The sequence below is a fragment of the Phaseolus vulgaris genome, chromosome 2, assembly GCF_051622355.1.
Source record: "Phaseolus vulgaris cultivar YP4 chromosome 2, ASM5162235v1, whole genome shotgun sequence".
Taxonomy (NCBI): domain Eukaryota; kingdom Viridiplantae; phylum Streptophyta; class Magnoliopsida; order Fabales; family Fabaceae; genus Phaseolus; species Phaseolus vulgaris.
Genome location: NC_143499.1, coordinates 12,908,838 through 12,922,989, shown reverse-complemented (window position 1 = coordinate 12,922,989; position 14,152 = coordinate 12,908,838). Strand labels below are relative to the sequence as shown.

The following is a 14,152-nucleotide window of genomic DNA, read 5'->3' as shown; positions in this document are numbered from 1 at the left end:
AAATTCTAATGGTAAATTGGACTGAAATAGGAGGGCTCGTGCTGTGTTTAAAACGTGTCTATGTTTGCGTTCTACTACTCCATTTTGTTGAGGAGTGTAGACGCAAGTGCGTTGACATTCAATACCTTTTTTGAGAAAAAAAGCATACATTGAAATAAATTCCAGATTCCAGTGCGTTGTCAACGCGGATGGTTTTAATAGATGCCTGAAATTGATTTTGTACAAATGTAATGAATGACTCTAAGAGATGTTGGGTTTCAGATTTGTGATTCATAAGAAATAGCCAAGTACATCTAGTATAGTTAGTGAGAAAAAAACGTTTTCCAAAATGAGTTGGAGTTTTATGAGACCCCAAATGTCACAATGCAATAGATTAAATGGAGAATGAGATTTTATTGTGCTTAAAGGAAAGGGTAGCCTTGTCTGTATAGCTTTGGAACATATACTACAATTATTATGAATGGGAATGAGATTTTTAGTGATAGGGATAGGTAGTAAGGAAGATACAAGTTGTAGACACGCCGGAGAAGACATGTAGTATAAGTCTGCGTGTTGTTTACCCGAGCCAATCATCCTCCCCGTAGCCAAGTCCTGTAAAACATGACCATGTGGAGTAAAAACGACACAACAATTTAGTGAACTGGTTATCTTACTAATGAACATGAGATTTAAATTAAAAGAAGGAACACAAAGAACATCTTTGAGAGTGATTTTGTCATTGAATTTAATTGTGCCTGTAGATGAAAGGGACGCAGTTGAGCCTGTGGGCAGATTAACATTTGAAATAAATGATGATGAAGTGTGTGTGAAAAATTGTGAATCAAATGTAATGTGATCGGTTGCTCCGCTATCCAAAATTCATTATTTCGTAAAAGCAGAATTAGAAGAGGAGTTATGGGCAAGCAGACCTGCAGAGCTAACAAACGTGTCACTTTTACCGTTATTGTTGAGCGAGTAAATAGCCTTTGCCAATTGCTGAATTTGCTCGGCATTGAAGCCTTGTACGGACTCGTTACTGATGCCTTCTTTGCCAGACATGATTTTTTATTTAGGGGATAAAAATGGAGAGGCTGTCAGGGCACCAAGATCGGTGCTATGATACCATATAAGAGAATGATAAAAAATGGTAAGAAAAAGAGATGTTTCTTATTCTCTTATGTGTATATTACATCACTTCATGTATGGAAAAATATATAGGGAGTTTCTCACTCCAAAATTACAATCTAATTAGGTAGGATACTAATAATGAGATTCTATAATTATTAAATTAATTGCATATAATTGGGTACAATATCGTACAATATTGCATACAATAATTGCATATAATTTGATAATTACTATTTTCTTAATAAAAAGCCTTACGAATCCAAATGTTTCACCTTTTTGGTTAAGTTTTCTAAAGATGAAAACCTCATGGACAAATCTCCATCTTTGAAAAATCATTCTCATCTCCTTCTTCCAAAGTTCACAGGAAATGGGAGAAAAAACACCGATGTACTAAACCTACAACTTTTCAGCTCTTCAACTCCTTGATGCTCGGTCGGGACTAAACCTGCAAAAGTACTATGTATTAAGAGTGTATGATTATTATCGATAAAAAAAGAGAGTCTATGATATAAATGATAAAAACGTACCTTATTCTTGTGTAGAAGAGTTATTTATATTAGTGGGTTATTTCATTCATGGGCCGTATATGATGCGTATCTTTAATAAATCAGTATTAGCTAATTTATCTCATAGCTTTCGGATTTAGCAGGGTGCAATCCATATTTATTTTACCCTGATTTGTAGGGTGTTACCATACTTGTCATATCTCATTGATTTGCTCTTTAATGTAATTAATCATTTTTCGGTCAATCAACGATACCAAATGACGTGACTTGTTCGGTCCTGACGGTACAATGACATTGTTTTATTTTTTTACAATGAGTTGAAATTCATTCTTGAAATATTCTCTAGAAACGATCGCATTTAGACCATATGTAGAAAAGATGACTCTAATTTTAGGAGTTGGATAATGAAGACCGATTAATTATGATCTGGATGTGAAATTTCATGATTTTTAAGATAATTAAAATTAGATAAAATAAATAGTCAATTTAATCAAAACTCTATAGATGTGCTTAACTATTTCAACAATTAACGAAGTTCAAATAAAATTATTAAAATTAAATTTTGTTTACTAAAAGTATTATTTTTTTTCTTATTGTACTAAAATAAAAAATATCAATACTTTTTTTATTGAATAGCTATTTATCCAATTATATATTCTATTCCTTCTTCAATATAGTAGAGTGCTTGACATGAAATAAGGTTCTCTCTCAATATCCAAGTATCACATAAGTTGTATATCGACTTAGATGAATATTAAATTTCAAAGATGTGTAAAGGAGATAAAACATTAGAAACAAACTAAAAGTTTTTGAATCTTGGGTAAACCACCTTAGGTTTGCCGGAAATTGGGTGTGAGTGTTGTATATAAGAGCATCATGGACATCCGTCAAACTTCACTTATATGAATTTGTTTTAAGATGAATTCTAGCATGATAGCAAAGCCTATGATAATAATTTTTTCATCATATGCATTGGACCTCTTTATTTGTATTTATAAACTATTTTCATGTTGTGTTAAAAGTCATATTTAAACATTTTTTTGGGTATAGAGGTGATTACTACTTACTTCTTAACATTTCTTTTTTAGAGAAATGAAAATTTGAAGTCATTAAAGATGAAAATCAACTCTCAACCTTTCCGTCCAACGACTAAAAGGCTCACATAGTTTGAGAGGGCATGAGTTTTATGGGTTACAATGGATTCGTTGAGAAAAATCTGATTTTTAATACATTTATTTATATTTTATTTTTAATAATAGACATCAACTATTTTATAATATATATTTATATCACAAGTACTTTCACTGTATCTATAACTACAAAATTGTGAATGAGACTATTTTACATAGTTAACATACAACCAAACAACAAGACAACATTTTAGTCATTTGAAACTTTGAATGTCCATCAATGTGTTGTATTAGCCATGCATAATAAACCTTGCGGTCAATAAATCCCTTCAACGTGCTACAAACTTAAAGTCGTAATACAATCTCACAACTTCAATTTGATTTTAATTTTTAAATTTTATTAAAGTGATGATGTTACACAACTTCATTAATATTATTTATACACTGAAGTTGTGTCACTATGTCATGCCTTTAATTAAGTTTTAATTAAAAATTTAATTAAAGTCATGTCCTAACAACTTTAATTCTATTACTTTTGTATTAAAATTGTGTTATCGTAACATGACTTTAACGTAGACCACATTATGAACTGAAATGTTCTAACACGACTTCTAACATTTTTCTCTCAATAGCATTGATTTGAGTATTATTTCCCTCCATAACACCCTTTGAACTTTATTTCTCTCAATAACACTTATTTGTGCCATGGTGAGAATTTGGTTCCTAGGAAACTGATTTCTCATATTTATATTTTATTTGTGAAAAGAAAATGTTCTTAGAATTTGGTTTTTGGGGAGTCGAATTTTGGGAGTATTTGTTTTTCGATGATAATGAACAAGAGTGTAAAAAATGTCGTTGGAGGATGATTGAAATTCAGTTTGTGAAAAATATAATTTCGACTTTTAATTTTCGACTTTGGCGTATGAATGTTCATCCAAAATTAATTATGTGATAATCAAATGCTCTTGGGAATTGGTTACTGATGGGCTGAATTTTGGGGCGATTTTCGATTTTATTTATTATTTTCGGTGTTAGAGTGAAAGAGATTTTGGTTTTCCGATGGATGATTGAAATTGGTTTCTAATTTTCGACTTTGGCGTATGAATGTTCATTTGAAATTAATTATGCAATGACCAAATGTCATAATGATTTTTTGGAATTTTTTGTTCGAGAATGAGAAGGAGCAGAAAAAGGTCGTTCGATGGATGATCGAAATCCGGTTTCTAAAAATATAATTTCGACTTTCAATTTTTGACTTTGGCATATGGGTGTTCATATGAAATTAGTTATGTGATAACCAAATTTCGAGAATGTGTTTTTGGAATTTTTTTTTGCTTTGCCAAGAGCGAGTAGGAAAGAAGTAAAGAAATATAATATAAAATAAAATAAAATAAATCAAGTTTTCAACTTTGACGTATGAATGTTCATCTATAATTAATTATGCGGTAACCAAATTTTGGATGATGTTTTGGAATTTTTTATGTCTTTGTCTGGAGTGAATGGAAAAGAAGAAACGATTTGGAGTTCTTAGAAGTACAATTAACTCACAAATTTTTTTCCATTCAAAATCAGAAATAAGAATATTAAGGGAAATGAATCAATTCAACACAAAGGGGTCTACAAAATTCTATGAGTTTAGACATCATTATTATTTCGTACGAAGGAATTCAATGCAAAACCATTACTACAACACCTACACCAAAATAAAAAAAATACATATCCAAATTATGATCACTTAGTGGATCACACTCATACGCTCTACTCTACTCCATTGTTGGAAATAAAAAAAAGTTGAGTTTGTACAACTTACCTACCACTGGAAAACCCACATCTCTTCTACTCCAACATCGGAAATAAGAAATAAAAATAAAAAATTGTCCCAGAATTCAGCCCATCAGTAACCAACCAATTCCCAGAAACATTCAGTTATCGCATAATTAATTTTGGATGAACATTCTTACGCCAAAGTGATAAGTGCCAATGTGTAGTTTTTATGATTGAGAAAATTGAACACTTTGGAACTTAATTGTTGCTTAATGTAAGAAAATTACCCTAATATGAGAATTATTGAATCCGATTATATATTTTGAACTAAGAAACAAATGAAGAAATTTAATCTCAATTTTTGTGTAAATTGCAGATGATATGAAGCATTGAAAGAAAGAAAGCAAAAACTTAATTGGATCACAAGAGGATTTAGCTCAAGCTAGAGGATTTAGCTCAAGATAAATCTGTGCAGAGTTGATTAAAGGTGCAGTACTAATCTAGCCTAGGCTAGAATTGCTAGCTCAAGCTAAAAATGCACCGAAAGATCTAGCTTAAGCTAAATTGGCTAGCTTAAGCTAAAGTTCATTATATAAATTTTGAAACACAACTCAAAACAGAGCGGTGGAAACAAGAAGTGATTTTTAGAGAGAAGCTAGTGAGAGAAAGAGAAGAAAACCTCAGTTCTTAGGAGAAGAACTTGCTCAGATCAATCCTTTTTATGCAATCCAGACTAAGAATGAAGATTGAAGGAGTTGTCATGAGTGGCTAAGTGCTTTCTAACTTGGGATTGAATCTAATGTATTTTGTTCAAATGTATTCTTGATGATATATATATATATATATATATATATATATATATATATTCTTCTTTTTTCTACTTGTTCTTGATATTTTCGTTTCATGCTTAGTGTTTGATTCTATCTTATCAATTAAGTCTTGATTTTGATCCTTAAATTTAACTGGAAAGTACTTTTAAGGATATGAAATAGACGAAAATACTTGATAACTTGTAATGCTAGTAATAAATTTCAAGTTATTAATTGCATCATAATTCTCTTCATAAAGCTGGAAGATTTGTTAGATATCTGAGAAATCAGTATTTGAGAAATTATCTTATGAATTTCATCTGTGAGGAATCAAGGTGAATGATTTTAAATTAAGCATAAAGAATAAGTAGTTTTGAGTATTATATATTGTATTATTAAAAAATATAGATGATTGAGATAGACACAATTCAATCCCAAGTATCTTTCTTTATATTTGATAAGTTAGTTTTGTTTTTGGTTTAATCAAACCCTAAATCTTTGAGTTACTTGTGAAATCTTTAATTTATTTATGAAAAAGTTCTCAAAATTATTTTCTATACTTAATGAATTTTATTACAGAACATCTTAATTAGAATTGTTTTATGTGGATTCGACATTCGTACTTCAAAAAAGTACTATATTACACTTGATTCCATACACTTGTCGAGAAAAATCAACACAAAGTCAAAAATTAAAAATCAAAATTATATTTTCCACAAACCAAATTTCAATCATCATTTGAACAATTTTTTTTCGCTATCATTGAAGAAAATACTCTTAGAATTCAACTTCTCGGAAACCAAATTTTAAGAGATTTTTTTTCCGCAAATGAAAACTAAAAGTAAGAATTCGATTTTCTGAAAACTTTCTCAGCATGTCCCAAATCTGTGCTATTGAGAAAAAATTAAAAAAAAAAAATGACTTAGACCAAAACTGTAATAATTTTTTGTATTCATTTAGATAATATACTTGCGAAATTCCAACATAGTCATGCAAAAACAGAGAATTGCAAAACCAGAGAATGACACCCTTTCACCCAGTCAAAAAGATATTACATGGCACGATAGTCTCCACCGCTTTATTCACACATCAGCAAAGTTGAAGAACTTGGCTAATTTTTGTGAAACAGAGTACTGAGTTTCATCTAGTGATTCTTCATCTCCTTCATAATCATCATCACCACAAAAAACTAAAAGAATTCTGCAGTTATTCACCTCCATCCCCTCAATACGAGGAGGGTTTCGCCTTTGCAAATGCAAGCTATACCTATCTTTTAACTCAAACAATAATGGTGTCCTGCCTCCAAATCTGCGCAAAAATATGTGCTCTTCATTCCTCCTAGGTGCTCCTAGCAGCCGAAACGTTGTTCTAAATACTTCACTCGTCAAATTAAGGATTTTTCCTTGAACATCCTCTAACTGTAGTCCTTCCCTTTGATTTTCAGGTACATTCTTGAAAGAGAGAACACCAAAACAAATAATACCTTTAAGCTCACTGTTCCTTCTCTTGGAAAACACAACTGGTTCTTCTGTAAACCAATCCGGGACCCTGCTTCCAGGCATAATCAAAATCTCTAACTTTTTAAGTAGAACCTGGGACAAAACCTCTAATTTATAAGTCAGAGATTATTGGAATTTTGGGGTGTGGAGGAAACAAAGAAATGACAAACCTTGGAAAATCTTCTTTTTACGGCAAGGGAGCATCCAATGCAACCACTCATGTACAACCTTCTTAAGGACTTCAAATGTTCAAGACCTGGGACATCCACCACCTTTTCACAATTTGTTAGGTTGAACTCCTCCAAGCGCTCCAAGTTTGAAATATCCTCTATGTACTGCAATGCTGCACAGTTTTCAAGATTAAGCACTTCTAGGCTAGAGGGAAGAGGAGGCAGAAACATGAGCTCCCTGCAATCTGACAATAAAAGCTTTTTCAGATAGGAGAGTTCCATCATGCTGGCTGGAAGACTGCAAATATTGTTGTGACCTAAGCTTAAAGTTTCTAGTGATGATAGCTTTTCAAACTCATCCGGAATTTTTCCATATATTCCCCATCCATGAACATTTAGCTTTTCCAGCAAGGTTAGACTGCAAAAAGAAGTTAATATTGCCTCTGAATTAGGTTCTCCTTGTATTATCATCCCGGTGGACACGTTGTTTCCAGCCCCATTAAGATAGAGCCTTCTTTCCATGTTTAGTTCTTCCAGGTTTCTAAGCATCCCAAAGCTATCTGGTAGTCGTGTAACTGCTGTTTCCTTCATCATTAAGCATCTCAAAGACTTCAAATTTCCAACGGAGTCTGGAAGTCTTTGGAGCTGTTTGCACCAGTCTAACCTCAACCGAATAAGATTTTCCAACATCCCTATTGATTCTGGCAATTCAGTAATGTTTGCCTCATGCATGTCCAAACTGGTAAGAGCTGTCAGGCAGCCAAATGATACTGGTAGAAACCTCAGATGCTGAAATTTTCTCATCTCCAGCTTTTCTAGCATTTTCATGCCCACAAATATTTCATCTGGAAAATTGGTAACTTTTGTGCCATTCAAATTAAGTTCAACAATTGAAACTAATGCTTCCATTGAGACAGGAAAGTTGTCAAGAGAAGTACAGTCTCCAACATTCAGCTTCCTTAAATATGACAAAGAACCAATAGAAGCTGGCAATTCTTTGATTCCACTGCCGTTCAAAAACAATTGAGTCAATGAAATTAGTTTCCCAGCAGAGTTAGGAATCACTGAGAGTGACTTACACCCCATCAAACTAAGCATCTCAAGTTTTTCCAAAGAACCAACTGAATCTGGCAATTCCTCCAATGCTGTATGGTCGAGTGACAATTCCTGCAGGGAGCAGAGTTTCCCAGTGCAGGTAGGTAACCTCTTCAGAAAGTGGCATCCATTTGCACTCAGCTTTTCAAGTTTTGTGAGATGGAGGATGGACTCAGGAAGCTCAGATATAGAAGTTCTATCAAGAAGTAGCCGTCTTAATGAAACCATGCAGCTCAAGTCTCTTGGTAATGCTTTCAATTTCCTGCAGTCGGAAAGAATAAGGTCCTCGAGATGTTTCAGCCCAGTGACATCACCAGGTAGTTGGATAAGGTTATGGCAGAGGTGCAAGTTCAGGTGAACTAAGGAATTTAGATTCCCTAATGTTTCATGAATCCTAGTTAAATGAGAACACTGTTCCAAAATTAGTTTTTTGAGAGATACATAGCCAGTTAAATCAGGAGTTGCTATCAAATGGTGGCAATTGGAGAGGTTTAAAACCATCAAGTGCTCAGCGACCTGCGAAATAAATATTATTAAGAAGTGAACTATTTATAAGTTTGAGATTTGTACACACACTTATATTATACGGATCTCCAACAAATATCATCATTCAGAAAAAATATGTGTAAAACACACAGTTCTAGTTCTAGAACTCATTGATGACACTTTATTTTTTCAAAATAGTGAGTTCATTAGGTAATAATTAAGAAAGCAAACCTTGTTACTGCGTCCCTTCCACAAGGTTTCAATCTGACTTTCAGAAAGATCCATGACTGCAAGTTCCATAGGATTATAGCTTGAAGGCATATACCTTAATGGACACTGTTTCCATTGTAACCACTTGAGTCTTGGAGGAAGACATCTAAATTGTCCTTCCAATCTGGAATAATTAATCTGAAGCATTCTTAAGGAAACCATTGGTTGAAAGTGCTTGGGCTGAAGGATAACCTCTTTTGCTTTCTCTTTTCTATCCTCTACATACTTTTTATACCTCTCTTTAATATATTCTAATGCAGATTTGCAACTGGGCTTAAGTCGAAAATTTTCCCAAGTAATTTCGTCTGCTGATCGATTTCTGGGAGTGGACATTCTTCTCTTCACACAATCTAGGACAATTCCTTGAACATTTCTCGTTCCCTGGACGTACCGTTCTTTGTTAAAATTGTCAAGAAGTGAAATGCACAATGTATAATGAATTTAATTAGAATATGGAATTCTAAAAATTGGTTGATTTTACTCTGATAAAATGTATGAAGGTTCCTCCATGGAAGGGGAAATCACCTAGTTTTATTATCTGCAATGGAAGAATAACTTCACACCAAATTCTGTTTTTGACTTTGTCAAGGCTCACGGGATGGAATTTCTACACCACTACTATTACTGCAATCCTATGCAAGGCGCACGCTTTGGAATTCCATTTTGATTCTCAAACGCTTTTATGAAGCATTCTATGAACATGAACTGATATGATTAGATGATTATAAGTGCTGATATACTTTGTTATGAAGGAAGTATTGATGGTAGGACCATATACAAGTCTGAGATGGATCTCAAGATAATTAAAGAAAAACCATACATGAGAGCTTCTGGAAATGATATTTTATAATCGCTAAAAAAAGTAAAAGAAAATTCCAAAATTTCTACCTTTGAATTCAGAGTGAGGATCCACAATTATGATGTTACTGAATAATTAATTATCAGAAAACAAGTTCTTTATGTTAGTATTAAACTCAAAGCCGTTATCGGTTTTATTTTGAAATTTGAATAGTCAATAATTATTACCTTTAATTCTAGTTTTGAATGTTATTTATACTATGATTTAAATGTAATTTATAGTATAGATTTTATAAGAGAGAAGGTAGAATTTGAAAAGTCTATTGTAAGAATATTTAGAGGTTTGTATTCTCATTTGAAAAATGAAATAAAAATTATATTCTCTATTCACAAATTGTCCCTACCTCGATTAACAGAGATGACCAACTATGACAATTGGAGCATCCAAATAAAAGCCCTTCCAGAATCTTAAGATTTTTGGGAGGTGGTTCAAGAAAGTTTAGAAGAACCAGAAAATACCACTCATTACTCGGCGACCCAAATTAAAGTATTGAAAGAGACACTATTGAAAGATAAGACAACTTTGTACAGGTTGTGTAAAGCTGTTGATGAGGCAATTTTTGAGACAAGTATGAGACATCTTGGAAAATGTGTTCAAAAGTGCACTTCGAGTTAAATAAATGCATTTTCAAACTCTACAAGGTGAGTTGGAGGCAATGAAGATGAATGATTCAGAAGATGTATCTAGTTACATCACTTGTGTGCAAACAGTAGCCAATCAACTTAAACAAAATGGAGAAACTACTCTCACGGATGCAAGGGTTGTGGAGAAAATTCTACGGTCATTGATAGATGAATTTGAAAATGTGCAATCGAGGAGTCAAGAAACATGGAAGAGATGACCATTGATGATCTCGCAGGTTCTCTTGAAGCACATGAACAACGATAGAAGAAAAAGAAACTAAGAAGTCTTGGAGGAAACCTTACAAACAAATATTACCATCAAGGAAGACAAGAGGATGTACGCTCAACATAACTGAGGAAAAGGACATGGACATGGAGGTCGTGGTCATGGAAACAACAATAAAGAGAGGTTACAAATGAACCAACAAAATTGGTGTGGACGAGGTCGTGCTCGTGGTGGTCGTTCACATCGTTCAAATATTGAATGTTACAATTGCGAAAAATATGGACATTATACAAATGAGTGTTATGCCAAGAAAATAGTGGAAGAAAGTGCACATTTTGTGGAGGAAGATGAGACAAAAGATGAAGGAATTCTCATGATGGTCAATGAAGACATCACTCTGGATAGTGACATGATATGGTATCTAAACATTGGTGCTAGTAATCACATGTGTGGGCACAAACATCTCTTTCTTGATATACAAGAGATAGAAGATGGACATGTGTCTTTCGGAGACTCAACAGAGGTTCCCATCAAAGGTCTGAGAAAAATATGTTTTTCTTAAAAGGGTGGAAAACAAGGTACAATGGAGGATGTTTATTATGTACCTAACTTGAAGAGTAATATTCTCAGTATGAGGCAATTATTGGAGAAAGGTTATTCTATTTTCATGAAAGACCAAATTTTGCACTTGAAGGACAAAAATGGATGAGTTCTTGCAAATATGGAGATGACGAAGAATCAAATGTTCAAACTCAACTTAAAGAGTACATTGCCAGAGAAGTCCTTTTGTGATGAAAAAAAATTGAGCTTGAAGGGTTTAAGGGAAAAATGTAGCTTGGAAGAATTGTGCAATTTATTGACTAGTGAAAAACATATTCTTCTAAATGAAAGGAGTGTCATGATATCTCAATTGAAAGAAGGTTTACAAAATTGGAAGAAAAATATGTTAATATGGAGAAAGATAAAGAAAGTAGAGTCAATCAAGTAGAAGAACTCCATTTGTTATGTTTTACTTTTTAGAGAACTAATTTATAGATTTGATTAAACTTTTCTTCTTTACGTTTTGATACTTCTAGTTTTTATATGAGATTATCAAAAGAAACGATGCTACAATATTTACCTTCATATTCTTCAAGACAGTCAAGATTTCATGACGATCCCAGAGCCTGCTTCGAAGACCAGGATCTGTAAGGCTTTCACTGTGAACAATTTGCCTTCCCATGTCTCTAAGTTGATCATGCATCCACAATTTTCCATCTCTAATCTTAATTAGACATCTTGCAGTGAGCACAGCTACTGCTATCTCTCCTCTAAAATCACATCCATTCAATATGTCAACCACATCATCTCTCTTCATTTCCATTTGCACAAACAAACAAGCAATGTCAAGGAATATACACTGTTCTTCTTCATCCAACGCATCAAAACTTATTTTCAGTACATCTTGAAGACATGCAGGACGAATCTGCTTCAGCTTCTCCAAAGCATCTTTCCATTCCCTCGTGCTCCTCTTGTCAAACAGAAAAGAGCCAAAAACTTCCAAAGCCAAAGGCAACCCTCCTGTCTTCTCCACAATTTGCTTTGAAAGATCCAAAAATCCCTCTGCAGGTTCCTTTCTTCTGATTGCATGGAAGCAAAACAGTTCCATTCCTTGAGAGAATTCCAATTCCTTCACCTCATAATGCACATCAACATAACTCTCTGTCAAAATTTCTTTATCCCTTGTGGTTATCACAACACGGCTTCCCTTGTAAAACCATTCCCTCTTACCCATCAAAAACTTAAGCTGCTCCACATCATCAACATCATCTAGGATCAACAAAACTCGTTTCTCTTGCACTAATTCTCTTATAGCAGAAATGCCATCGCTAATATCGTTGATTAGATCCTCTTTTCTTCCACTAAGATCACCACGGATTTTGTTTTGAAGAGAAACCAAACCATTGTGTTTGGAGACTTGTGATCTAACATTTGGAATGAAACTGCGTCGCTCAAAATTATGAACAACAAGGTTATTGAAGAGGCTCTTGGCTAGAGTTGTCTTACCAACTCCACCCATTCCATACAACCCCAAAATCCTTACGTCGTTGGATTTTAACTCTAAAACTTTTTTCAACACTTCAACTCTATCATCCAGACCTACTGTGTATGGAGCCACTGTCAGTGGTGTGTTCCTCAGCTGCTTCATAAGCGTTTGCACCAAAATCTGAATGAGTTTATCACTCTTGTCCCTGTCACCAAGAAAGAAATTTGAAAAGAAAATGAATGAACCACATTGTTCAAAACCATCACACGCTGCTGAAAAACAAAACAAAGGCAATAAAAAGACAACATAGTTCACAGACACGGAACATGTGTATGTTTGGTTTGAGATTGTAATGTAGTTCTATAAAAAATAGGATATGAATATATCATTACCGTTAATGAAGTAAAAGCAATTAACAAAGCACCATGGTGCATGCACCTTTTCTCATCCAAAACAAAACCAGCGAGTCCACCCACTTTCTTCATCGCATCCCTCCACTGCTCAACCCTCTCTTTCGGAAACTTCTCTGCATGCCGCACGAAGCACTCCTGGAAGGGACCCTCTTGCTTTCGCACGTGCGAAGGATCCACCCAGTAGAAAACCGGGAGGATCAGCCTCCCACTCTCGCAAATCTTCGAGAGCTCTTCCAGGCACCAGTGCGAGGATGCGTAATCGGGAGAGATAACGATGACGGCGGCGGCAGAGTCTTCCACGGCTTCTAGAAGCTTCTTCTGGATCTCATCGTCGCGCTCCAACCCATCGTCGTTTCGGAAGACGCGAACGCCGCGGCTGTGGAGCGCGTGGTAGAGGCCCATGGTGAAGGCGTGACCCGTGTCGGTGGCCCGGAAGCTGAGAAAGACGTCCCAGCGGAGCCGGAAAGAGGAGATGGTGACGTCAGTCTCCGAAGGCATTGGATCCCGTGGTTGAAGTAAAGTGAGGTTTGGTGAGTTGAGTGTATGGTGGAAAATGAAGAGGGGTGAAGGACGAAGGTGGGTCCTGCATGCACATGCATCACCAAAATTTACCATAATCACTCCAACTGCACGCTTTCACTCAGAAGACTTCCATTTCAGATAAAATATTACACTCAAATTGTTTAGAGCTTTCATTCTTAAATTTTTAGGCAAAAGTCGTGCGAGCATTGATGTCACTGCAATCCATAGAAAAAATCAAATAACACAAGCTGAATTATTCAATATAAATGACGACTTCAAACACATAGAAGAAGTTCCTATGACGCCATCACGATTTCAAACCATGAAAGTCGCAGGGTATGCTAATGAATGACTTCTTCAAGGATTATTGTTTTCCTGATGTGAAGCCATTTACTTACATGGCAACTCCTGTGTAATTATGAACTCAGCGTTTTAATACTTAATTAAAGTCTTGTTTTTAACCAAAGTCACGAGAACTCATAATGATTTAGTGTAACTTTTAATTTGAAATAACAGTGTCTTGGTAGATGACAACCTCAAAAAGAGTGAATTCGTGTTGCGAATTTCTGTAAAAAAAAATAAAAATTACGAAGTTAGACAAAGAAAAATTAGAAATAATTTAAAATTATTATTCTAAAATTTTAAGA

General features: G+C 34.4%; 1 protein-coding gene across 4 annotated transcripts; it reads right to left on the bottom strand.

The window, feature by feature from the left end:
- Positions 1-6,250: 6,250 nt before the first annotated feature.
- LOC137810699 (disease resistance protein RUN1) lies at positions 6,251-13,731 on the bottom strand. Of its 4 annotated transcripts, XR_016518452.1 has the most exons (6): positions 13,009-13,687; positions 11,665-12,775; positions 9,362-9,528; positions 8,798-9,217; positions 6,986-8,596; positions 6,251-6,908 (listed from the first exon to the last, which is right to left on the bottom strand). XR_016518452.1 is itself a non-coding variant. In XM_068612099.2 (5 exons), exons 1-5 carry the CDS (start codon positions 13,596-13,598, stop codon positions 6,399-6,401), a joined length of 4,242 nt encoding a protein of 1,413 aa, XP_068468200.1. In that variant the 5' UTR covers positions 13,599-13,731; the 3' UTR covers positions 6,251-6,398. The 4 variants fall into 4 exon arrangements, 3 of the variants coding, with proteins under 3 accessions (XP_068468200.1, XP_068468201.1, XP_090154417.1); XM_068612099.2 differs by lacking the exon at positions 9,362-9,528 and having other exon boundaries at positions 13,009-13,731; XM_068612100.2 differs by lacking the exon at positions 9,362-9,528 and having other exon boundaries at positions 6,251-6,864; positions 13,009-13,731.
- Between the last annotated feature and the right edge of the window lie 421 nt (positions 13,732-14,152).

Excerpts from the sequence above, each read along its gene's own strand:
- LOC137810699 (XM_068612099.2), bottom strand. The coding sequence starts at position 13,598 with ATGGTAAATTTTGGTGATGCATGTGCATGCAGGACCCACCTTCGTCCT. Across the intron at positions 12,776-13,008 it reads TTTGTTTTGGATGAGAAAAG|GGACAAGAGTGATAAACTCA; the intron begins GTGCATGCACCA and ends TCTTGGTGACAG. Across the intron at positions 6,909-6,985 it reads TAAAAAGAAGATTTTCCAAG|GTTCTACTTAAAAAGTTAGA; the intron begins GTTTGTCATTTC and ends GTTTTGTCCCAG.